Source organism: Gracilinanus agilis, chromosome 2, assembly GCF_016433145.1.
Source record: "Gracilinanus agilis isolate LMUSP501 chromosome 2, AgileGrace, whole genome shotgun sequence".
In the NCBI taxonomy this organism is placed as follows: Eukaryota; Metazoa; Chordata; class Mammalia; order Didelphimorphia; family Didelphidae; genus Gracilinanus; species Gracilinanus agilis.
Window position 1 is genome coordinate 705925124 of NC_058131.1, and position 26725 is coordinate 705951848.

General features: G+C 45.0%; 1 protein-coding gene across 2 annotated transcripts; it reads right to left on the reverse strand.

Moving 5' to 3' along the window:
- Positions 1-331: 331 nt before the first annotated feature.
- On the reverse strand, positions 332-26725 carry NRBF2 (nuclear receptor binding factor 2). 2 transcript variants are annotated; one of them, XM_044659213.1, is made up of 4 exons: positions 26556-26725; positions 8521-8605; positions 3227-3267; positions 332-1792 (listed from the first exon to the last, which is right to left on the reverse strand). In XM_044659213.1, exons 1-4 carry the CDS (start codon positions 26583-26585, stop codon positions 1085-1087), a joined length of 864 nt encoding a protein of 287 aa, XP_044515148.1. In that variant the 5' UTR covers positions 26586-26725; the 3' UTR covers positions 332-1084. The 2 variants fall into 2 exon arrangements, with proteins under 2 accessions (XP_044515148.1, XP_044515147.1); XM_044659212.1 differs by lacking the exon at positions 26556-26725 and adding an exon at positions 10705-10929.

The following is a 26725-nucleotide window of genomic DNA, read 5'->3' on the forward strand; positions in this document are numbered from 1 at the left end:
CTCATCTGCACAGTGAATGGGCGAGAAGTACTTTGAGGCAAAAAGAAACAGGGTCTCCCGATCCATCCAGAAGGAATGCCGCAGACTAAAAATTAGTTTTTAAGTGCAATATTTCTCCTTTTATTTTTATCTATTAGCTCTCCCCATTTCCACTTTAATTTGGCTCAGGCCACCCTTGGGAGTGTTCTGGGCCGAGCTAACGTGCCTCCCCCATCCGGCCAGCTTCTGGTTTCAGGGGAGGGGCGTCCGGGCCTTCACTGGGGAGCGCAGGCCAGCTGAAGAGCACACACCACCCCGTGCCGGGCCTGCCAAGAATCTGACTCCACGAGGGTATAATAAAACACCATTATTTTATTGATTTCTTGTAATCAAATACTGCCAACTTGCATTACTCCCATTCATGCACCATTCAAAACAAAGGGCTAATCCTCGGGCAGCTTGTAAATGATGCCTAACATTTTAATACAGCAAACAGAAAGTTACAACTTATGATGCACCCTGATTAATTATGTAAACTGAGAATTAAAAAAGCAGAACTAATAATTTGGTTCCTTTCTTCATACAGTGGAAATTCGAACATTTCTCCTGATAGATCGTCTTGTCTTGAGGTGATCATCCCTTGGAGTAGTGCAAAGAGCGGCCGGCCCGGCGGCTGCCCCTGGCCCGGCGGCTGCCGGCCTGCCACGACGAATCACTTGGTGCATAACAAAATGCATGCAGTCAACGCATGATAGGAACGAGGCGGCCCTGGGGCTCCTCCGCATCACCCTTTATGGCATTATGATTAATGATTACGTAGAGCACAACCCTGAAGTTAAGGAAGGAAAAGAATTGCTGCTTGAAGAACCTTCTTGCAGGTCGCCGTCCGGCCCGAGTCAGGGGAGACCCCGGAGATGAGGGTCAGCGCTGCAGGCCTCCCCCGGCCGGCCAGCCCTCTGGCCAAGCGGCTGCTTCTCCTGCAGGGGCCCGCTGGGCGAGCCGCCCCCGGCCAGGCCGATCGAGCTCCGTGGTTTTCCCTTTTCGCCGTGTTTCCCGTGTGATCTCCTCTGCCTCACCGCCACCGCAGCCCCGCGTGCCTGTCCGCTTAGCTGTTCATCAGGCCTTTCAGAATATCTTCGGGGAGCTCCAGAAGCGGGAGCTCCGGGGACGGAAAGTCCAAGGGGGGGAGGTTGGGGATAGGAATGTCCTTGGCTTTTCCTGTATTAGCGGCAAACTCTGGCCAGGCGGAAGCGGATGAAGCAGTTTCTGTCGGGGGAGGCAGGCTCCATAATTCAGATTTTTCTACAAAGTCAGCATCGACATCCAATTCCTTTTCGAGGGGAGCCTTTTGGAGTCTGGCCTTTTCGGCCCGGAGCTGCTTGTTTTCTCTTCTCAATCTTTCGTTGTCGGCCACCAGAAACTCGACATGCCGCTTCAGATCAGCAATCTTGGTTGCCTGCTCTTCTATGATGGTTTTGTCATCTTTGGGGGCTTTGCTGACAGTACATGGTTCGGTTGGGTCTTTCCTCTTCTGAAGGAGAAAAAGCAGAGTGTCTGGATCCCTGTCAAAGACTCCTGGTACGGCTGGAGAGAGCCTCTCAGGGGCAGGACTCAAGAGCTGAGGCCTAGGCACACTCAGACCCTCAGACCCATCTTCAGCAGATGGCTTGCACGATGTCAGAAGGTGGGGGGTTCCGTCAGGGGTCTGCTGGGCTTTCCACCTTTCCTCCCGCTTGGCCCTTTTCCACCTCTCCTGAATAAGCAAGAGCTGTTTCATGTGGCTATCCCTTTGTAATTCCAGTGATAACTGAGCCTAGAAAGAAGAAAACCGTCATAAAGCTAATAAGCACTTCAATGCTTTTCAATACTCCTTTCAAATTCCCTGCACTTGGGTCCAAACTGGTAAAATTGTGGAATTAAATATAGGAAAATTACAATTATTTTGATAAACTCTCCTTAATCAAAGAATCAGTAAGGAAAAATTTCAACTTTAGAAAAGAATTAGAAAGCCTGAACATTTTGCTAGAAGGACAAGCTGGCTATCAATTCATCTAGGGAAAAAGTTGTAATTCCAATAAAGTACTTTCTAAAATAAATGCAGAATGTATGAATAGGTGTATTTTTCTTTTCACTTTTTCCTACTTTATAAAATATTCTTTTCCCCAATTGTATATAAGAACTATTTTCAATGTTAAGTTTTTTAAAAAAAATTTGAGTTCCCAACTCCTTCCCTTTCTTCTCTCTGAGATAATAAGCATTTTGATTTAAGTTATACATGTGCAATCATGCAAAACAGATTTCCTTATTAGGAAATTCATGTCGTGTGAAGGAAAACAGACCAAAAAAAACCAACCCATGATAAAAATATAGTGAAAAATAATATGTTTTAATCTACATCCAGATTCCCTCGGTTCCCTCTCTAGAGGCGGATAGCTTTGTCCCTAATCTCTGTACCGCAGACAGCAGCCGATCAGGAGACGGCGGGTGCTGCCCTTCCTGTGGCCTCTCCTGGTTCTGCTCCCTTCGCTTTGCATCAGTTCATGGAAGTCTTTCCAGGTTTTCTGAAAGTTTCCTGCTGGTTATTTCTGATCACATAACAGTATTCCATCACAATCGATACACAACTTGTTCTCTGATGGATGGGTGTCGCCTCCCTTCCCCATTTTTGGCCACCACAAAGAGAGCTGCTGGAAAGAATCTGTGCATCTGGCAGGTGCTTAAAGCACCGCAGAGCCATGTGCCGGGCAGCCACGCTGCCCACCGGCCATGTCTGCACGGCAGGGCCACGTGGATGAAGCTTCCCTACAACTGTCCCATGTGCAGCCCCGTCACCAAACCCAGGCCAGAAAGAGCAAAGGGGGCTCTCCAGCCCCGGCTCTCCTGCTTCTTGCCAGGAGGAATCAGACACACCACGGGAGAGTCCAAAGGCTCACGCGGTGCGAGCTAAGCTCTGTACCACGCGGGGGACACCTCGTGGGAGCCGTGACCCCGGGCCATGGAAAGAACGTGAAACCGAAGGCATCAACAAAACATCTGGGCTGGCCCACAGCAGTCTCTCCGCTTCCGTCCGCTTCCTAAGGGTGCTGCCATGGTCGGCACGTGAATGTCTAGGAGGGCTCCTGGCTGGAGCTGTTTCCACATAGACCAAGTTCAGGTGAGACACTCGCAATCCCATTCATGGCCCTCTATAAGGAATCTCAACTATAAACCATCCTTCTTGCAAATATGACTTAGTAAAGCCTCTCACCTGCTCAGACTGTGTCAGCTTCATGGCTTCTGAAAGATACGCTATATAAAAAGAGAGACGTGTTAATAAAAACATTTTGCAAATAACAGAATAAGTATACATTTCAAATAATCTCCAATGGCCAAAACTGAACTTAAAATGGCATCTGTGTAATAAAATGTGTGAAACGGGCCTCTAACGAGATCTTGTGTACCTAAAAGGCTTGCCTTTTAGGGAAGATTAGGGGAATAAGAAGAGTGACCTTGGGTAAGTCACTTCCCCTCTGAGCCTATGACTAATACCACAGAACTCCTACTACTCACTAAGGCTCAGCTTTCTTCCTCCACTCTAATCCCAGCCCATAAAGGACTCTGTAATGATGTTTAGAAACGACCAGCATGGAGGAAGAATCAGAAGCTCCATCAACTAGTCTGAGACGTTTCCACAAGTCTTTGGGATTGGAGTTAAAGGCCTTTTCCCTGCTCCCGTCACCCCTGGCCTGACCAGTAAGGAGCCAATGGCCACTCAGGGATAGAGGGGCAGCCAGTAGACACAAGGAGACATCCCCGACACCATCCCTGGGACTGGGGAAGGCTAGGAGAGAAGAAAGCCCTCGCTAGGACCAACATGCACCAAGTACCAAGGTGTGGGGTGCTGTGCCACCAGGGGGGCACACAGAAGCTGAGAACCCCGCTCTGGCTTTAGGAACTCTCCTGGGCAGTGACCTCAGCAAAGGGGTCACAGGGGAGATGGGAGCCTCCTCTGCTACATCAGGACCACAAACTGCTCCCCTGCCTTTTCCATCTCTGGGCAGAGCTGCTCTCCCAGCTCTTCTTCCCTGAGCACCCAATGCTGCTGGCTGCTCCTCCTCCCATGGGCCAGGAGAGGAGCTGCTTGGTTACTCCGTGACCCCACAATCGCCTCACGCCCCTCCTTTGTTCGGAGCTGCTCATTCACCCCTCTGGAGCCTGGGTGCTGCTTGAGGTTCCGAGCCATCCTTCCTTCATGAAAATGTCTTTCCCTCCTCCCCGAGTAGCCTCCATCGAACGCAAAGGTCTGGAACCCTTGTAGTTAGGTGAGACAAATCCCCATACTGGCCCTATCCCAAAATGCTTTGCTTATTCAGCCCACGTATGGCCTCTGCCACGTACCAGGCAGCATTCCTCATGGTTGTCCTATAGAACCAGAGTTGGTCATTTGCACAGGTCAGAACTCGAGTCTTTTTTTCAGAACCACCATTTTGGCATGCTGATGCTACAGTGCCAGCTGTTCTGCTGATTCTTCTCCCTTTACTCTGCACCAGTTCGTACATGTTCTCAAGTTTCTCTGAAACTGCCTCTTCATCATTTATTATAGCACAATAGCATATTTACAGGGCACAATTTAGGGGGCACAATGCCAGGCCTAGAGTCAGAAGATTCATCTTCCCAAGTTCCAATCCAGCCTCAGACATTTATGAGCTGTGGGACCCCAAGACACTGTTTGTCTCAGTTTCCTCATCTATCAAATGAGCTGGAGAAGGAAATGGAGAACCACCCCAAAATCTTTGTCAAGAAAACTCTAAGTGGGATCACAAGAGTTGGACATGACTGAAATGACTGAACAACATTTGTTTGCCATCATTTGTTTAGCCATTCCCCAATGGGTGGGTGGCCCCTTAGTTTCCAGTTCTTTATCAAAAGACCTGAGACAGTTTTGTACTCATAGCCTTTTCCTCTTTCTTGTCTTTGGAGTCCAGGCCTAGTTCTGCCTTTCTCAAATTCTGTACATGTCCAAGGTTGTCCCCTCCAACATTCTGGCTCCATGCTTGTACCAAAGTCAAGGCTCCTGATATGTAGCTTCTACTCTTCATCTCCTACCTACAGGGAATCTCTCCCTTTCGGACCTCCTGTCACTACTATCAGCTAGTCTTCATCACCGTGACCTCTTCCTCCTGCAATGTCAGGCCCCAAATGCCCGCCCATCACTCTTTTGTCCTTTCTCAGGCTTGACCCTAAGGCCGGCGATGCTTAATATCCCCCTTGAATCTTCTGCCTTTCCACCATGCACATCCTGCTGTCTCACGTCTAGGGCACTCCTCCACCTCCTCCTCTCAAACTGCTGGAAGCACTACAGCTCGAGTCTGCTGAAATCTTTAGGTTTTGAGGCTGTTGTCTGTCTCCACCTACCTGCTATATTCTTCCTCTCTCAGATTCACAGATAATATATTTTACTGGGAAGGAGACATACAAAGATAAAACGAGAAAGAGTTCCTACCCTCAAGAACATCTCAGAGTTATCATTTACTACCTGCATGACTGTAGTTGTAAGGGAGAAAAAGGGGTTTTATGGGTTCATTTTCTCCCTTAGTCAAGTTATCTGAGCTCTAAGTAACCTAGATTTTCTAATCTATAAAATGAGAAGACTGGATTAGATGACTTAAGATTCCCCCTCATCTGTCATTTTATCCCTGTCAGAATCATTTTCCTTATCTATAGAGCCGGTTCTTCACACCTCTGCTCAAAAATCTTTAGGCACTCCTGCTGACTTTTGGAGTACAGTTTGCAAGCTTCTGTCTGTCATTCAAGGACTTCTAAAGTCTAGAGCCACCTTCTCTTCCCAGCTATCATACAATTTGGTCAGCAACCCCTGGGCGATGATGGCATTTAAAAAGAGAAACTGAAGCTGAACAAAACTTTTGAAAGAAACGTGGGATATTCACATTTCACACCCAAACCACTTCCATGAGTTCAAGTTCACAGAATCACAGGATGAAACCTTGGAGGTCCTCCAGTCTAACCCTTTCCTCCTGGGGCTTGAGGCTGAACAGATAAGCTGCTTTCCCAAAGCTGCCCAAGGTAAGCAGCAGTGGGAGGACTCAAACCCAGACTCCAAGTTTACCACACCTGCTTTTATCCCTGTCTCATTCAAAGCTGTGTTTAATGATTCACTGTAAACGATAGATTGGAATCACAGTGGTGGGAAAAGCATTGAGTATCAGTTCAACTCTCTCACTTCACCAAGGAGAAAACCAGCTCTGATGCTTTGCCCAAGGTCACACAACTAAATTAGTGGCAAAATTGGGGCATATTTCCAGTCTCAGAAAGTCTGATGAAATTCCTTTAAGCTGTCAGCTTTCTATCCTCCCCCTACCCAATTCTGACTAAATATGGTACCCAAACCCTGTATTAAGTATTTAGGGTAACTGGCAGAAGAAAGGGACTAATTCTCAGCACACTGTTGGGTTGGTTTTTTTGAAAGCAATATCTATTAAAATTCTACCACCAATCTGTTAAATTGTTACCAGAGCACAAAGCAGAATTGTGAAGCCTGATTGCAGAAACACAGCAAAACATGCCTCATATAAATGATGAACACTGCACTCCTTTAAATCGCTGTAATGTCCCCATTGTCCCCGGCTTTCCTCTCCTGTTCCCTTCTCTCCCCAGCGCCATCCAAGGCTCATGTAATGACAGAAAGGCAGACATTCGTTTCATCTCCAAGTTGGTCAAACAAGTTTCAGGATCCTGTATACTCTTGGGGCACAACCTATCTGATTCCTTCTCCCTTAAGATTCCAAGCCCCGTTGGTCCTGCTGGCTGCCTGATTCATGCTCTCTCTTGTGACCAATAACTGTGGGCTAGACGGAAGTCAAGTAGCTAGACTGTAAATAAGAATTTGTCCATCTAGAGATTCTCCAAGTTCATACGGGTTTCATTTTGCTAAGTTCCTTCTTAGAGTTTGCCAGGATCCCTCTCAAGCCTTTCTTTCCTGTAAGGCAAAGTAATCTCATTTTAGGGAAAATGTAAATAACATTTATGGTCCTGACCCCATTACTGGTTCATTTGTTTCCTTTTAACTACAGTAACACTCCTTTCCAGTAGTAGGTTTCTAAGGCAAGCCCTAACTCAAGTGAGTTCCTTGTCTCAATTAATTTACAAACTAAATCCTAAAAGAAATGGACTATTTATATGCTATGAAGGAGTTTTAGTTACTTTGTAGTCAGCAAAGAAAACATGCCCTTTACAAAAAGAAAGAAGACCCAGAACCATAGTTCTTGAATGTGCTCATCTAAGAACATTTGAGCTCCCAGTGGTGCTTCAGAAATGTCCTCAATGACTGATACATTGGGATAAAATCGAATTGTAATGGACTTCTGTACTAGCAGCAATGCAATGACCCAGGACAATTCTGAGGGATTTATGGAAAAGAACAATACCCACATTCAGAGGAAGAACTGCAGGAGAGGAAACAGAAGAAAAACAACTGCTTGAACACATGGGTTGATGCGGACATGACTGGGGATGTGGACTCGAAACTACCACACCAGTGCAACTATCAATAATATGGAAATAGGTCTTGATCAATGACACATTAAAACCAGTGGAAATGTGCTTTGGATATGGGGGGAGGGGGCGTTGGGGGGAGTGAAGGGGACAGTAAGAACATGAATCATGTAACCATAGAAAATTTTTCTTAAAAAAAAAAAAAAAAAATCAAGAGAAAAAGAAATGTCCTCAATTTACTATTAGGTTCCCCGGTTCCCAAATCTGAGGATAAGGATTTCCTTTAACTTTAACTGCTACTCAAAATCCTAATTTACTTCACTTTAGAAAACATGAGGGTGTCTGATTTTATTTCAGGTCAAAGAGTACATATTACAGCACTAGATAAGGGCTTAAAATGGTTTAAAATGACTAAAACCAAGAAAACTACTAGTAGCATATCTAGTTCAATTATCTTCATGAGACTAACTAATGAAGAGTTGGGCAATACCTCTTAATTAAACCAACAAGCTCTGGCAGGCTGCTTCCTTTAATCTCTCTATACCTGAATGTGACAAAGAATTTTAGAAGCAAAAGGAGCATTTAAGCTATGCATTCTGAGAAATTAGAAAGCAGATAAAGGTGGCTGATACTGGTTGGTTCAGCTATTTACGTTCAGAACCCCAAATGGTCAACTGTTTGAAATCCAAGCCTCCCGCTCTGGCTGTGATAGCGAATGATCTGACAATTCATCCCACAATCAGCTTCTGTCCTCACAAATCATAAGACTCCCCGGAATTTCCCAGAATCCTTGACTAGCCTGAGGCTATCATCCCGGGTTATCATGCAAGAAAGAACAAGTCCCTACATGGCTCATCAGCACATGGTCATCATCACTAGTGGAAAAACAAATGTTCCACTGGAGAGTCTAATGCTGAAGGCCGCAGTTATTACTGCTCTTTCCGTTCTAAATAAAGAAGGACTGTGAAGACACACAGGGGAAGTGAAACCACTCAAGTTAGCACAAAAGTTAATGCAGTCATTTAGAAGGAACACATCTAGAACACTCACCAGCCGCCTTTTGATGACAAGAAATGGCCTCTTCGTATTTCCCTGCGGCTAATGACCGGTCTGCTTTCCTGCTCTGCTGATGAGCCTGGAAAACAAAATGCCAGAGGGCCACTGAATCAAGGGCTCAGGGGAAGCAATGAGCTGAGGAGTCAAGGTTGTGGCTGGTGCTCAGAACATCAGGAATAAGAGAGAGCTGGGCACCATGTCTTTAAAAAGACACTGACAAACTAGAATGTGCCTATGCCAGATAACCAGCCCAGGGAAAGACCTGGCAGTGCACTGAGAGAGCTGGGAATAAAGGAAGCCAGCTGCTTTATGGTATTTGGGGGTTTTCATGTAAGACAGGGATTAAGACCATCTTCTGTTTGGTCCCAAAGGGTAGAAATGGAAGAGAAAGATGGAGCTAGAGCCAAAAAATGGCTGCCAGGAAGACTGGATTTTTCTCTCATTGGAAATCTGAGCAAGGCATTGAGGATCATTTCTAGGGAGTGTCAAAGAATTGATTCTTGTCCAGGCATAACTAATGCCAGTTTCTGAGGTCCTGTTCAGCTCATAAGTTAGGAAGTTGTTGATGGGGAAGGACCAGAGCATGAGGGCAATATGGATGAAATCAATAAACAGAAGTTCACTTAATATCAGTTTCATTTCTCGAAGACATGAACAAATAAAAATGTGATATTCAGTTGTCTGACCCTCTACCACTAGAGGCACTACAAGCAAAGTGGCCCCAAGAGCAGTTAGAAAAGGATAATAATTCTGAAATGTTAGTTGTTAAGTAATTGGCAGCTGATAATTCTATTTATCAGATGCATTTATCAGATAATCATTGTTGCTTTTCCCCCTAGTTTAAAAGGATTTCTTCAATCAGACATTCCCAAGAAATCCCTGGCTCTGCTCTTAATTGAACTTAATGTTCTACTTAGCACAAGACTCATTCCAACAGAGTACCATTATGCCTGAGCTGCCCCTCCTTATATTAATTAGCAAGTTACTATTTCAAAATTTCTGGTGATTATATATTTGAATGGCAAGTAATTTACAAACTGAGGTAGAGTTTTAGTTATGTTAAAAAAAAAAGGGAACCCTAGAAACTACATCGACATAGGCTACAAATGTTTTTAGTTTTCACCAATACTTCGATTAAGATGTTTAGTGCTTAAAGTCTTCCCAGAAGTCTACAATATCATGGTATTGTGGATGGAGAGCCAGACTTGGGCATCAGAAATTTTTATCCAAATCCTGTCTCTGATCTTTACTGGCCAAGGGGGGGGGGCACCCCCTTTTATCTTTCTCTGTCTCCTCATCTATACAATGAAGAGCCCATTCCAGCTCCAGCATCTTACCCAATGATGCCACAGGGTGTGAAGGAGCCTCTGGGTTCTCAAAGGCTGTGGCTGAGTATGGGCTTTGGCCTGTCCTGCCAAGTACTTAAGCACTTCCTGTGTGCCAGCTCTAAGGGAGACAGTCTTCTCAGAACTAAATCAATGAATCTGTGAGAGACTCATCACTGAAATATCAGTCAATTCACTCATGAAACAATCTTCTACGACTGTGTCTGTGGAAAGGAGGCCCACACTGGGGCAAGCATGGTCCATGTGAAGAGTCAAAGGTAATAGCATCCTTGCCCCTTGCCTAGGCAGCATCCTCTGACTCCCCTCTCACTCCCCCTGTGTTATTAAGTGGTTCCTCTTTCTCTCCTCTAACACTGACACCACCCTGCGGTCCTGGTCTTTTTCACTTCACACCTGGACCACTGCAGTCACCTACTGATGGCCTCCATTCTTCCACTCTCAGCTAGTTAAGTAAGTTCTGATCATGTCATACTTGCCCTCATCATCTAAATCTCCAGCAGCTCCCTATTGCCTTCAAGATCAAATAGAAAATGGCCAAATATCTTCATGGCCCAGCTCCTTGCCGATGGTACCAGCCTCCTCATATAACCAACAGCCCAGCCCCAACCCACCCCTCCCATTTTGCTACCCAATGCCACCAGCCTCCTTGCTGTTCTCAGACTAGACACTTCATCTCCCAACCCTGGGACTGTTTAGGCCTGCACCCCACACCTGGAGTCATCATCCTCTTCACCTAAGCCTCCTGGCTTCCTTGGGTCCCACAAAAAACCCACTCCTTTCTCAATCTCTATTAATGCTAATGCTTTCTTTCTACTGAGTATCTCCAACTTACCTTGTACCTAGCTTGTTTGTAGAGTTGTTTGTATGTTGTCTCTCCTCGGAGCCAACATTTCTTTTTCATTCTGAACAATTAGCACAGTGCCTGACACGTAGCTTTTACTTAGGGTTCATGGATGGGTCTTGAGGGGCCAGAAACTTGGATGGGAAATGAAATTTTTTTTTTTAATTTTAAACTCTTAACTTCTGTGTATTGTCTCCTAGTTAGAAGAGTGGTAAGGGTAGGCAATGGGGGTCAAGTGACTTGCCCAGGGTCACACAGCTGGGAAGTGTCTGAGGCCACATTTGAACCTAGGACCTCCCGTCTCTAGGCCTGGCTCTCAATTCATTGAGCTACCCAGCTGCCCTGGGAAATGAAATTTAACATTTATTTCAATCAATCTAAAATTATTCTGAGGTATCCACCTGTTGGAGCTGTCCATGATACCAAAAAAAATTTTAATTCCAGACCTAATCCAACCCTTTTATGTTACAGATAAGAAAACAGAGGCCTAGAGAGGTTTAAAGACATCCTGGTAGGTTAGGGTGATAGGGTGAACCAAGCATGTGAAACTGGAGAGATAAAAATTTAAGTTCTACATTTGGTTTCAAAAAAATCAACTTCAGAAGTACAAGAGAAAGGAGATATGACTAAAACGGCTGTTCATTTGGAAACAAACCGACCCAAACCACGTTGGGGCAGAAAGCCGAATGTGAATTTTCAATGAAAGTTCAACGTGAGTCAACAGAGCAAACTGGCAACCCGAAGCAGCAAATGTCTTTTTTAGGCTGTATTTAGAAATGCATGAAAATCCAGACTGTGGGAAGTGACAGGACAAGTTGCCCCCACCCTGGACCATGCGCACACAGCTGTGCTCAATGCTGGTACCTGTTTCAGAGAGAAGACTGAAAAGCTGGAGCACATTCAGGACAGGGAAGGCTCTAAATCATGCTGAAGCCACCATCCTCTTCACCATCATCATCACCATCCTCCTCCTCATCACTCTCTTCCCAAACACCAAAGATATGAGGGGAAAATTGACAGTGGACTTGGGAAACCTCAAAGCAACCTATGACCCACGAAAATGACCTACTCCTAGTCTGAGGAACTTTTGGATGAAAGCACCAGCAAGGCGCAGCAAGGCCAAGTTTTTGGCAAGCAGTATTCCACAGCAGACCAGAGACTTTGTCGTCACCCAGTTTCTATGCCACTCTCCTTCTCAAGTTCTCAAGCTCCAAGTCATCCTCAAGGAGGAACTTTCCTTGATCTTTCCAAAAGCCTCAGCACCTCTTACCTACACTACTGGAAAAGGCTCTTCACTGGGATCTCTCCACAGAGCTGCCAAAGTGTCATTTCTACAGATGGAGCCATCTCGCTCCCAGCTCCAAAACCTCCAGTAGGGCTTCTTCTACATCACCTTCTCTCACATGCTATAGGCCCATGATGGCAAGCCTATGGCACACGTGCCATCGCACGTAGACACGTGGGCATGGGTGTCGTTACTAGAAAGGCTGAGGGGCTCTGGTGGAGCCACTCCCTTCCTCCTCTCCACCGGCCTCCCTGCCCCTCGGTGCTAACTCCCTCCCCTCTAAGTGGAGGGCTCAGGTCATTCCCCTTCCTTTCTCCCTCCCCTGTCTGGAGTAAGAGGGTGTGTGTGTGTGTGTGTGTGTGTGTGTGTGTGTGTGTGTTTTGTGGGGATAATGGAGCACAGCACGAGGTCTCTAATCACTTCCTAGGATGCTTCTCACCCCACAACAGCTCAGGCCAGCCTCCTCCTCCCTTCACTAATCCCCTTTTGTTTACTGTCAATATTCTGCCTATACCTTAATGATGGTGTATGTTTCTTTTGGGAGAACACAAGCTCCTTGAGGCCAAGGAATCTTTTGTTTTTGTCTCTGTTTCCCCAGTTCCTACTAGCAAGAGCTTGAAAATCCAGAGGACAGTAGACACAACAATGAGAATTTATGCTTATATCTTAAAACTAGTAAATCCAAGAAAGGGAAGCTTAAACCCTCAAGGAAATATTCACAGGGACTGGCACTGGAGAAATTGGAGCTGGGTGGCGCTAATCTCATTATGTTAACAATCTCCCAAGAAGGAGGGTTTAAATTCAGGGAGAAGACCCTTCAGCCCACCTAGGACAATAACAGGTAAATTGCAAACAAAGCTTAGGTGAGAACAAGGCTCTAGTGCTAAAACATGCCCAGTCCCTTCCAAGCTGACCCCTTCCCTGCCTGACAGACTACTTCCCCTGAGCGGCGGCTGCCAACTTCACATCCACAGGCTTCCTCTGGGTAAGGCTTTGTGCTAGGCTTTATGGGTAATCCACAAAGAGCCATGGTCTTTAATCACAAAACACAAAGTTATGGGGAAAACTATTCAATACAGTAAATTGCTCCTATTTAAAAAAAAAAAAAAAAGCAGTCTTCACCTGGTCAAGAAAATAACCCACCCCAAACTGTCATCTTCCAAGAAGCTGCCCAACAATTTGTAGGAACATTTTTCTGAGCCCAGTGAGCTGAAGACTCTGAACCAGGTAAGTAATGTGAAGTGGTGGCAGTTCCTGAAGATTTAGCATGAAAATGCTGTATATGCCGGGGTCTGTGCAAGGTCCTACAAGTGTTAAGGGCGTGGCAAGAGAGAACGCTCTCAAGGAGCTTTCAAGGAGCTTCCAATCAGTGGGGAAGCCGCCACCCCAAAGGAAGCAGGAAGACAGCATGACGTTGAAAGGTGCAGGGTGGCCAGGTGGGAAATGCTTCTCCTCCTGTTGGAGGGGTGCCAGGGCCGAGAGAAAGGAGGGCAAACATTCTGGGGGCAGGATGAACAAGCCCCAAAAGGGCAGCCCCAGAATCTGGATGGGAGAGCTGGCCTGTCCCACAAGCACCAAAACCTCACTCTTTGGGGACCCTTAGACTAGATAACAAATGTAACCCTTTCGGTCACTGAGGAAAATTTTTACAAAGTTCAAAAACTGGCTGAAGAGCATAAGACACAGTGATTAAATTACAACTTTAATAAGAAATAGAAAGGTTAATCCTGTAAATAATAAACCTTTCAAATATTACTTTTTAAGCTCCATAGCAGGGAAAGTTCGGAAATTATCAAAGCTAAAAAACAGCCCCAAGACCTTGGGGACACCCATCTTACTTAACAATTTTCTCACAATGGCTGAGGGAAGGCAAATAGCATCCCACCCATTTTAGAGATAAGTAAAATGAATTTCAGGGCCTAATGTAATCACAGTAATGAGGGGACTTTGGGTCTTCTGACACCAAGTGTCCATTCTTATAACAGAATAGGATCTAGAGTCCTAGGCCCAGGCTCAAATCTGAGTTCCAGCATTGCTTGTCAGGTAGAATTTGGGTAAACATCTTGTCTGTGAGCCTCTATTTTCTCATCTGTAAAACTGGGATAATTCTTGTGGTGCCTACCTCACAGAACTGTTTTGAGGAAAGTGATTCGTAAAGCCTTAAAGTGTTACACTTTTATATTATGAAACCAAGCTGTTTTCTGTGTCAATTTGCCATTGAAATTACATGCAGAAAGGGAGCTACTTATTCCATTTTGTATATAAGGCTGGCAAGTTAAAAGACCAATTAAACAAGGAAGATATTGGTATTATATTCAAGTTAATCTAGACATCTTTGGTGTAGAGTTAACCAGCAAAGAGCAGAAGTTTACAGGCACAAGTATAACTTTTAAATCTCATAGCCTGGGGCTTTAATTATACTTGTCAATGTACACATTAGTGACTTGCCTAGGGTCACACAGCTAAGACATGTCTGAGACCAGATTTGAACCCAGGTCCTTTAGCCTGGCTCTCTATCCACTGAGATACCTAGCTGACCTATGTTCTTTCTTCCAATTCTCTAGGTAGAATCACTGGTTATTGCTAGAAATAAGGAATATTCAAATAACAACTCAGTCATTTGAATTAAATTTTTGTTGTTCAGTTATGACTGACTTCCATGACCCCATTTTGGATTTTCTTGGTAAAGATACTTGGAGTGGTTTGCCATTTCCTTCTCCAGCTCATTTTACAGAAGGAACCGAGACAAACTGGGTTAAATAACTTGCCCAAACTCACAGAGCCACTCTGAAGTGTCTGAGGCCAGATTTAAACTCATGAACACGAGCCTTCCTGATTCCAAGCCTTATCTATCCATGGTGCCTCAAAGTCACTCCAATTTGAATTAAGTAACAAAATAAGTGAGAATAAGAAGTCAGAACTCCAAGAGTACAAAAAGCAAAACAGTTTCTAGAAAGACCTGCATTTGAAAGCAGAAACTCTATAATATGCAAGGCACAAGGCAAAAAAAAAAAAAAAAAAAAAAAAAAAAAAGGCAGCTCTTGTTCTCAGAGAGCTTAAAATCTATTTTGAATGAACACAAACTAATTCCAAGATTCCTGATCAATATGATGTCAATATTAACCACTGACTTTACAAACCTAACAGATAATATTTAATCATGCCTGTTTGGGTCTGCGAATATTTCAGATAACTAGTGAAAAGGTGCATGATATTAACAACGCAGAAAAGAAGCAAAAAGCCAGATTCCTTGTGCTCCTCCTAACAGCAAGTCAGAGCAACTGCTCCAGGCTGCTAGAGATCTAGGAAAAAATTAGTCTGCCACCAAGATACAAGCCTTTTTTTTGTCCCTCACCTGAATTCCTGACTTTGCTATATTAACATAACTCTGATCCAACAACTCCCTGCCATTTCCCCACTGGCCTATTTCACATGCCCACAACTAGACTGCTATTAGTACCAAGAGAAGTGACTCCTCCTTTTGGAGCTCAGACAAATATCCTTTCATTTAGGGTTACCATATTAAAAATGCTGTTTTATTCATTTAAGTATTGAGTTTATTTCAGCAAGGTAGTGTTCTAGCCTGTGTATAGAAAGGCAACCTGAACATTTCTTGCTCTCAAGGAGATGATTTTTTTTTCACACTTGCTACTTAAAGATAATTATAACAAATTCTTCTGAGAATTTCTTAATACTCATTGGACTATTTGGAGAGTCACCAAAACAATGTCCAGTGGCCCACCTATTCTTCACAAGTTAATATAACTAAATTATAACACAACCAACATGGATGGCACTTGAGAATGAAATATGTAAAGAACTGTGCAAATCCTAAAGCACTCAAGAAATGCTACCTGTTAGTACTGCTGTTGTAAAGGAACAAGTGATATATATTCTATTCCACCTAATGAAAATAACACACAGTTTTTACTTTAAAAATGCTACATTTTTGTTCTTATAAAGGAAACAATGGGGTTAAAGATTTTTTTTAAGAGAGGGAGCAGGAAAGTGGTTCAGTGGATAGACAGTCAGGCCTAGAGATGGGAGGTCCTGGTTCAAATGTGGACAGACATTCCTGGCTGTGTGGTCCTGGGCAAGTCACTTAAGCCCCATTGCTTAGACCTTACGGCTCTTCTTCTGCCTTGGAACTGATAAAACATGTACTTCTCCCCCTAAAAATGCATCCCTTTCAGAAGTGGACCAAGACAAAAATCCTGTCTTCCCCCAAGCTGGGCTCCTCACTGAACTCTCTCCCTAGATAATTAATCAACCCATAAGTTACTTCCTAAGCATCCTCTAGTGTGCTAGGCACACTGCTAAGTGCTACAGATTCAAAGGGAGGGAAGGAAACTCCTTAAACACAAAGACCTTCTACTCTAATGAGGCAGATAACAAGGCCAGATAAAAATGCACTCTGCACAAAAAGTCAAGGAACATTTAATAAAATGATTGGTAAGGAAGAGAGGGCAAGCTGGCCAGATTCAGAGTACAGGAGAGGACCCCGCTCGGAAAGCAGGCCACGGGGGCTTTAAAGCTAAACCCCAGAGTTTATCCCAGAAGCAAGGGGAAGTCACACTTCTGACAGCAGCTGTTTGTAGTATGGAGGCTGGACCAGAGTCAAGAGAGATGAGGGGCTGCTACGCTGACCGGGGAGGGAGAAGGGCCTGGACTGAGGTGTGCCTCTGGCCATGGAGAGAAGGGCTGGGATGCAAGAGATGTTGTGAAGGTAGAAATGGCAACGTCTGTCCACTGACTGGATGTGTAAGAGCAGAAGGAGCCCAGGAGGATGCAGGCAGGATGAATCTGAGATCTGAGATGGAAAGAAGGTGGTGCCTTTGACAGAAATAAGGGGCTGGGGAGGAGGCTAAGGGGGAAGACAAAGAATTTTGCTTTGGATCTTTTGTTTCTGGAATATCGTGTCTAAAATGTCCAAGAGACAACTGTAAGAAGGAAAATTTAAGTATTTATAGATATATATTAAAATGTGTGGCCGCCAGGAATCAACAATTCATGTTGATTCCGTAATTAAATCAGACCCAAGTCAGCATTGGGTTGAGGAGTTTATTTACAATCTGGTAGGTAAAAAGTAGGAATAAAGAGAAAGGGAGAGGCTAGTCCAGGCCAAAGGCCTGGACAGAGAGAAGGTTAAAAGGCTAAATAAACGAAGCTGTAAGCCACAAGGCCCAACAGCCAGATAGGCAGAGTTTAGAATTGGCCCAGCAAGGCCAAGGAAGTCAGCCTAACTTAGCCACGTGACAATACAGAGTGGAAGCTCTCTGTGGTCTCAGGAGATGCTTCTGCTCCCGGTTCTGGACAGCAACTGCCCCCACAGGAAGTTCACTAACTTACTTAAAGAGATCGTGTCTTTCATCACTTCCTGTGGTCCACCTCTAATTCAAATGGACAAATGGCAGGTTCTACATTGATTTGGACTGCCCAAAGGGCCGTCCCTTATTCTTGATTTGTTACTTATTGTCCTGTGTGGGTAACTCGTCTCCCCTCCCCACTAAGGGAGGTTAGGGTGACATCATTAGCACGCCTGGGTTGAGTAGAATTTTGACTATTAATGGGCTCGAGCTAATTCTATTTACACACAACTGATGATTGAGCTCTGAAGATTCAGGGAGACAGACTGGCTCACTGCTGTCATTCCTATGGCCAATTCTCTATGACATCTGACTTTTGGGACACGGCTTGCCAACACTGGCCATAGGTTTTCTTGGCAGATACTGGAGTGGCTGGCCGTTTCCTTCTCCAGTGGATTAAAGCAAACAAATGTTACCTGACTTAGCCAGGGTCACACAGCTAGTCTAAGGCAGGATTTGAACTCAGGTCTTCCTGACTCCAGGCCCAGTGCTCTATCAATCCACAGGCTACCTAGCTACCTCCTGAGGTTGAGAACAGAAAAATCCATCAGATTTGACAACTAAGACATCTCGATAACCTTGGAAAGCAATTTAGTTGAATGATGAGGCCAGAAGGCAGACTACAAGGAGACGGAGAGGACATGGAGGCAGTGACAACTTTTTCCAAGAGTCTGTTGGAAAAAGAGAAGAGAAGGTAGAGGGCCCAGGGAAGGTTTTTTAAGAGAAGAAGGGACAGGACAGCAATGAGTGCCCATGGTGAGGGGCTGGCCCAGCAAGGAGGAGGAGTACAGAGATAGCCAATAGGGGCATTTTCTTTACAAGTGGAGAATACTATTATTTGTGGTACACCACGACTACCTAAAAATAGGACTATTTAACACACATTTGTTAACATTTCTTACATACACCTACTATTAGCACTGGGAGTATGCTCAGGACCATCTTCCATCTCTCTAAGCTGTTTTCTTCAGAGGCAGCTAGACGGTACAGTGGATAAAGCATTGGGCCTGGATTGTAAGAAGACCTGAGTTCAAATCTGACCTCAGATAATTCCTAGCTATGTGACCCTGGCTAAGTCATTTAACCTCTTGGCCTATTTTTCCCAACTGCAAAATGGAAATAATAACAGCGCCTATCTCCCTGGGCTGATATGAGGATCAAAAGAGAGTCTCTGTAAAGCACTGAGCACAGTGCCTGGCACACAGCAGGCATGCAGCATGCTCACTCCCTTCTGCTAGATGCTCAGCTCCAGCCTGAGTTCTAACATGCAGCCCTAATCTGTCTCCCACATCACTGCCATTTCCACCTGGATGTCCATCCAGAAGTCCTCTCCAATGAACAGATATTCAAACAAGCTTTCATTTCCAAAGGCTCTGGGCGCCAGGCACTGTGCCATGTATAAGTATATACACATAGAGAAATAAAGACCAGGTAATTGGGGGGTTTGGAATTAGGTCACAAAGGCCTCCTACAGGAGATGGTACATGAGCTGAGCGGGGAGAGCATTCTGGTGCAAAGGCATGGAGATGATGGAATGTCTTATGTGAGGCCACCATGACCACAGGAGTGCGTGAAAGCGGTATTTACTAAGGTGGGAAAAGGAAACTGGGGTCAGGTCAGGAATTTCCTGAGCAGAAGAGTAATACAGTTAAGAGTGCTAGGGCAGAACCATGTTGGCAGCTGTGGGGGTGGGGAGGGATGGAAAAAGGAAGCTCCCAAGGCAAGGGGCCCAATGAGCAGCTTCTCATGCTAATCCAGATGAGGTGGGGAAAGCCTAAACAAAGGGTCTGTAAGGAGAGAGAAGATGCTTGAGGGAGAATGAACATGACTTCACAACTAATTGGCTATGCAGGAGAGAATGAGGAGCTGAGATTTCCTGGAAGGGCAGGAGGTAATAATGGCCTAAACAAGTAGCTAAGAATTATCCTCAAGTTAAAGATTTAGGAATTTAAGGAAAAGGTCACATTAGTCAAGGTACCTGTGCATGATCTCTGGACTCCACTCAGAGCTTATTATGTGCAGGATTAGGGAGAGAGAAGGAAAAAACCCTCACCATGGCCAGCTGGAAGATGACAAAGCCAATGACAGAATCTAGAAGTTAAGAAGCAGAGTAGATTTAGGGGCACAGATGATGAATTTAGTTCTCAAAAACTAGGACAGTTGATCCCACCAATTTGGGGCTTTGAATAAGCAATGGACTGAGTCAGAAGACTGACTACTTCACTTCCTGTGGTCTCCCTCTGTTTCTTCATCTGTGCCCTATAACCTAAAGGTTTGCTATCATTGTAAAGAGTTTTTAAAAACCAATAAAGTGGGGCAGCTGGGTAGCTCAGTGGATTGAGAGCCAGGCCTAGAGACAGGAGGTCCTAGGTTCAAATCTGGCCTCAGACACTTCCCAGCTGTGTGACCTTGGGCAAGTCACTTGACCCCCATTGCCTACCCTTACCACTCTTCCACCTATAAGTCAATACACAGAAGTTAAGGGTTTAAAATTAAAAAAAAAAAAAAAAAAAAAGATATTCTAAAAAAAAAAAAACAATAAAGTCAGAAGTCTGGAGGTTTAAAAAAAAAAAAAAAAGACAAAGCTGCTAGTGGATCAGACCCAGAAATCTAGCAGGCAAACAGGTAGAACTGTAGCTCCACTGATGTAGTATGAAACAAGCCGAAGACATTTAGGCCACATCTTTGGCTAAGTCAGAAGATAAATTCAGCTTCTTAAGATCAGATGAAGTCACCTCCATAAATGCTTTGGGAATCTTAAGTCAATGTTACTGCAGTTGTTGCTATCAGAGTTTGAGAGTCAATATATCAAGCAAATTCCTTAAATTTTCATGGAGATGAGAAAGTGCTAAAAGACAGGGCTTCTTCATGTGATCTCAGATACAACCAAAAGTGTTTCTTTTTCAGGAACCATGGGATTTTTAAGAGTTCAAAGGGATTTTGGAAATCATTTTGTCTAATCTTTTATTTTACATATAAGGAAACAAACCCCAAGAGATTAAATGACCTTCCCAGGGTCAAACCACTAAAGAAAAGAAAAACTGTTCATACAGATGGGCAAAAAAACCGTACAAGCTTCTAATCAACAGTTTACTCAGTGTTAGTGGGAAGCTGATAGCTCCCATGATAATAGTGATAAAAATAATTTTCAGACAGTTCAGTGAGTAAGGGAAATACAAGTAGGAGTCACTTAACAACACTGAATACTAACAGCCAGCATTTATATAGCAGTTTATAAATATTACCTCATTTGGTCCTCACAGCAACCCTGGAAGGTAGGTACTATTATTATCTTCTTTTTTCAGATGAGAAAACTAAGGCGAACAGAGGGTAAATGATTTGCCAGGGTAATACAGTGAGCATGTGTCTGAAGTCACATTTGAATTCAGGTCTTCCTGACTCTAGGCCTACTGCCACCTGGATGTCTGAAAAGGTGAGCATGGCTTTGGTGTGATTAGCCAGTGACATATATGTTCATCTGCAATTGACCATAGTTCCTCAGGCAAAAGTCATGGAAAACTTCTGCTTGTGTCCAATAAACAAAACACATTTAATCTCTAACCATAACAAGATGGAAAGTTAGTCCAATATAAAAAGAATTATGGATTGAGAGCCAAGCTTAGAGATAGGAGGTCCTGGGTTCAAATCTGACCTCAGACACTTCCCAGCTGTGTGACCCTGGGCAAGTCACTTGACCCCCATTGCCTAGTAGCCCTTACCACTCTTCTGCCTTGGAGCCAATACAAAGTATTGACTCCAAGATGGAAGGTAAGGGCTAAAAAAAAAAAAAAAAGATTAAAAGAGTTGTTTTGCTTTGCTCAATCTGGACATCACTCCTGAACACGAAGTTAGCTCACATCTGCTGCTTAAGTCTTAGAGAGTTGACGAGGACACTGAGGGGGTTAAGTGATGTGCCCCATGAATGAGTGGCAAAAGTTGAATCCAAGTCCCCCTGATTCCAAGGCCAGCTCCCCTCTAGCACTGATTAGTCTAACAAAATTGAAATTTCTCATCTCTACTAGGCTGCCAAAGGGCAACTGGAAACTGAGCAATGGAAAAGAACAGGCTGGTCATCCTGCTTTCCAGGCCTGGGCAGAAATAGGCTCAGAAGGCCACGGGGCCAGGGAGTAGACAGCATGAGTAATAGCAGCAGTGGATACTAGGTGACATTAGGCAGCCTGGTCATGTTTACAAGGTGCTTTACAGGCATTATAGCCCATGTGATCCTAACAAGCCAGTGAGGTCGACAATAGAGGTCATTATCTCTTTTGTGGAGGTTAGGTAACTTGTTTTTAAAATTTTTTTTTCTCCTATAAATCAATCAAGGTGGTTAATGTATCCACCTCTGGACTAATTAAAGAATTTAAAGGTCATTTACTTTTTGATCTCTGGCTTTAAGAAATTAACATTAGAGTTATAATTTCTGAACAAAAGCTATTGTGTACAGCAACTAGGAAGTTCAAAGAGCACTGGACTGGGAGTCAGAGGCCCTTGTTGTATAATCTGTGTAACCGTGGGCTACTCATTTGCCTTTGTCGAACCCTAATTTTCTAACCTGTAAACGAGGGTATTGGACTAGAAAACCTCTAAGGTTCCTTTCTGTTCTAAGTTACCCCTACTTGTACAACCAGTCTAAGTGCCAGAGGTGCCAGAGGCAGGAGCTGACCCCAGGTCCTGGCTGACTCAATGTTTAAGTAGTCATTAGAGGAGTAAAAGAAGAGGTGGGTAGGCTACCTGATGTCCTAATGGCCCCATCCATTCCTCCCAAGCTAGCAGGCAATGAATTGAGGGAGAAGAGACAAGCAAAACTTTCCAAATCCAATATGGAGTCATACTTGGTGACTAGAATGATTACAAATTTCACTTTATCACCTATATTGAATCGATGATGTACTCTACTGAGGACAAAAAGTTGCCATCTTTTTATCCTAAGTAGCATCTTGACTATAGTAGCTCAACCAACATTTGTTCAATCTGCTGAATTAGTATCACTACTCACTTTCTTATCTGCACTAAGGAAAAAGGTGGAAAACTAATTAGTTGTTCAAAATGGAGACACTCTGATACCATGTGATCACATTTTATTCTTGTTGACTTAAGAAATGAAGACTTGAGGTCACCACATATGTGCCATATTTTAAATAGGATATTTCAAACCTACTCTTGCTGATACTGGGGCCAGATTTGCTAAATCAATTGTAAGGCACTAAATTCTGATTCAAATAGCCCACTTCTGGGACCCCTTGACAATATAGGTATGGGACACTAAAACTAGCCCATGCATCAGGGAGCTGGCTGGAAAAATGGAGCAGAAAAGGTTGGGAAGTCAAAGTAAGTTGTTATCCATAATATGCTGGTGAGTCATTAATCTGGGCAATTATTTCCCTTCTCCATTGCTATATTTTGTCATCTATAAAAATGGTTCATATAGTTCTTGCCAAACTGACAGAGGACACACAGATTTACCATTGCAAAAATTCAAAATAGCTTTGGACCAAGTTAGCACTGCTTCATCAGTAGGAAAGACTAGGGGGCCAGCTTGGTAGTTTAGTGGATTGAGAGCCAGGCCCAGAGATGGGAGGTCCTGGGTTCAAATCTGGTCTCAGACACTTCCTAGCTGTGTAGCCCCCTGGGCAAGTCCCTTAACCCTCATTGCCTAGCCCTGCTCTTCTGCCTTAGAACCAATAAGTATTGGTTCTAAGGCAGAAGATAAGTGTTCAAAAGAAAGAAAAGACTAACCACCACTGGAATCTTCCTTTACCAGTTGCCATCCCAATCCCTTCTCTGGCATTTAAGCAATTTTAACCTACTTCAAAAGTCTCCCCTAATGTAAATACCTCCAGAAGGGAAACACAAAATGGAATGGTATTCTTGTTCCTTGAAACCAGGCCACTAAGGTGAGACAGTCTTTTAACTCTACACCCACCTTGGGAACAAAAGGAATAACCATTATGAAAAATCCTGAGTTACTAGTGTATTTCCTTGCACAGGTTGGGGTAGGGATGGAATTAAATCAACCAGAATTCATAAAGCACCAATGGAGTTCCAGGCACTGGGCTAGCTAGGGGCTGGTGAAATAATTTCTGTCCTCATGGAGTTTACATTTTCAATTCAACAAACATTTGTGATACACCTACTAAAGGAGAGGCTTTATATATTCGGGGAACTCAGTAAACCTTAGAGCCACTTAATGTTGTGATATGTAGTGGCAGTGTGGTGGCCCAGTGGCTCTGCCGGGAGGCAGGAAGACTCCTGAACTCAAATTTGGCCTCAGATACCTCCTAACTGTGTGACCCTGGGCAAGTCACAAACCTCAGTTTCTTTATCTGTAAAATGAGCTGGGGAAGGACATGGCAAAGCAGTCCAGGATCTTTGCCAAGAAAAGCCCAGATGGGTCACAAAGAATCAGACTGACTAAACAACACATTACAACACACTATCAATTGGTTCCAGTTCTCTTAAGACTAAGGGGCATTTCTGGGACTGGTGCCTGGTATTTTGTAATGAGATCAAAAACATCAAAGCTACTCCTTCCCTAGCGTTCTGCCTTGCCCACTGTAAACCCCATGAAAAAAGTAATACTTTTGTTAGTCAGGTCAGTTTCCAATAATCAACTAAGTTAGAAACCCAAATTTCCAATGTCTAATTAGCAGAAAGATCTCTGATATCAAATCATCTAGAATGTGGAATATGGAGAATGTGTGCCTTTTCTTCTTTGTCTCTATCATCCTTACTTAAGGCACATGATCCCAGCTGAACTGAAGCCTCTGATTCTATTGGTGACTTGTACTCATGTTATTTCTCATCAAAAATCATTAAAAAAACACACACAACCCCAAACTCTACCTCCCAACCGTAGCTCATTCTTTCTCATCTGATTCAATATCCTGTGTTTCACACAAAGAGGCAACACCAGTGACTGTAAAGCTGAATTACTTTTCTAAACCACCAAGATATTTGTTTGTGCCACTTCATCTACATTTCTCAAGCCTGTAGGCAGGCCAGGGGGCTGGGGCAGGCTATAACAAAAGGGCAGAGTGGAATTAAGTAGCCCACCCTAGACCTAACCAAATGACCATCTTATTTCTCTAACTAGCACTCTATAAATGTCTGATTTTTTTGGAGGATGTCCCTAGGAGATTTTAGCATTAAAAAGTCAATGGTGCTTCATAGGAACCAATACAATCTGTCCCATTAAAAGCCAAAGGGGCTCTTTTTGACTTCCCACCTTTTATAAAGCCATGACCCCTTAGTCACTGAAGTATGTGAAATAAGCTTAGGGGTAGAGTTCATCTAGTCTAACAACTCTTAAAACTCCTTGAAGGTAGGCTCAGTCACGCTTCATATTTCTAGTCCAGGCTGATACTTAGGTGCATAATAAGTGTTGCATTTCAAATGACAAAACAGCTAAGGGGCTAGGCAAAGGGGGTCAAGTGACTTGCTGAGGGTCACACAGCTAGTAAGTGTATAGGGCTGGATGTGAACTTAGGTCTTCCTGACTCCAGTCCAGTGCTCTATCCACTGCACTACCTGGTTTCTCTCGTTTTTTTTTTTTTTTTAAAAAACCCTTACCTCCCTTCTTGGAGTCAATACTGTATATTGGCTCCAAGGCAGAAGAGTGGTAAGGGCTAGGCAAAGGGGGTCAAGTGACTTGCCCAGGGTCACACAGTTGGAAGTGTCTGAGGCCAAATTTGAAGCCAGGACCTCCCATCTCTGGCCCTGGCTCTCAATCCAGAGCCATCCAGCTGTCCCCTAGATTCCATCTCTGAGGAGCACCATCTGCCCCCTCTTCTCCCTCATTCTGAGAACAAACTTTGCAAGTTTTTAGAACTCCTCTGATTTCCTGGGAGATCTCACAACTAGAAGGCAGCCTCAACCTTAGGTAATCCCAACGCAGAATCCCAGCAGAAGGCTAACCATTAATCACAAGGCCTGAGAGCCAGAAAGGATTCTCAGTGGTCATCTGGCCTAAACTGTGCCTGAAGCAGGACTTCTACCATTCTTCTCCCTCCCAAATATCTGCTGGACTTGATGGTCTCAAAGGAAAGGCAACTGTTTCTTGCTGAAGCAAATGATTCTCTTTTTAGGTAGCTTTAGTTGTTAGGCAGTGTTCTATTGTTGTGTTGAAATAAAGTTGTGCATTTGCCCTCAGTATAGGCTGGAGAGTCAGGAAGACTGCTCCCCTCTCAGAGCTGGAAAGCACCATCTGCAAACAGCAAAGTATTCCTGTTATTCTCCAGGCTACCTTGGAGCCCTTCAGTTATCTGAGAAGTTCTAAGTTTGCAGAGGAGGCGACCCCTTGGCCTGCCCTAGTCCAAAACAGCGGAAAGAACCATCCATTTGGAGTCCTAGGAGACAAATCTGAATCCTGGTCTGTGGCTTTGGGCCAAGTGCCTAATCCCTCAGTTTCCTTCCCTGTTACAGCAGGGGTCAGACCAGACACCTTTTTCTCTCCCCCAAGCTAAGACGCTCCTTTCTGGTTCAAGGGCCAAACACCATGGGAGGGGAGGGGGATGTGGTGGTGGTGGGGGGAGAATGTCTCTTTCTGACCCCCTGCCCAGACAACACCCTTCCTGGCCTCAGGGCTGCAATTCTGGGCAGGGAGCAGCTCCGGCTCCGGCCCCGGCTGGATCTTAGCTGCCAGTTTTGGGAGAAGAGGAGCTGAAGGCCAGCAGACCCGCTGGGAATCCCGGGGGTGGCCTCTGTTTACCCGCTGGGCAATGGACACAGCGTCTATTCCCCGACCGCGGGCAGGGCTCGGGTCCCTCTTCCCTCTCAGGGTTTCACCATCGTCGGCGGACGAAGGAGCTCAGAGGGAAACAGGATTCCGGAAAGCACCAGCCGGCGCAGCGTTCTCGGAGCTCCTCCGCCCTTCACCAACAGGGCAAAGGGGGAGACCGATCCCTGCGCGGCGTTCTCCCGCGCCCGCTCGAGCTCCCGACCGTGGGGCAGGCGGCGACGTGGCGTCCGGGCCCAGGGCTGGGGGTAAACTGAGGCCAGGAAGCTCAGGCCCTGGGGGCAAGACTCGAGTGGGTACGCGCCGCGAGCACTCTCCTGCCACCGGGGAAACTGAGGCACGCGGGGGCCTAGAGGCGGGGGGAGTAGGTCCGTGGTACAGCGGGGGAGACGGAGGCCCCGGGCTGCAGGGGGAGAGCCCCGCGGGCGCCCCTTACCCCCCCGCCAGCACTCACCAGGTTCAAGGGCCCGTCCATCACTTCCATAGACGCCGGGGCGGGGGGCGGCGGCGGCGGCACCCCGGCACATGGAGGGCCGGAGGAGGGCGGCGCTCGGACGGGACCGGGTGGCAGCTCGGCGCCGCTGCCGGATCAACACAGCCGCCGCCGTTTCCTCCTCCCCCTCT

Bases quoted from the DNA above. Each gene is read 5' to 3' on its own strand.
- NRBF2 (XM_044659212.1), bottom strand. From the start codon at position 10,773: ATGAAAAAGAAATGTTGGCTCCGAGGAGAGACAACATACAAACAACTC. The intron at 8,606-10,704 runs GTAAGTTGGAGA...TTTGTTTTCCAG, and splicing joins ACAAACAAGCTAGGTACAAG to GCTCATCAGCAGAGCAGGAA. The intron at 3,268-8,520 runs GTGAGTGTTCTA...CTTTTTATATAG, and splicing joins TTGTCATCAAAAGGCGGCTG to CGTATCTTTCAGAAGCCATG.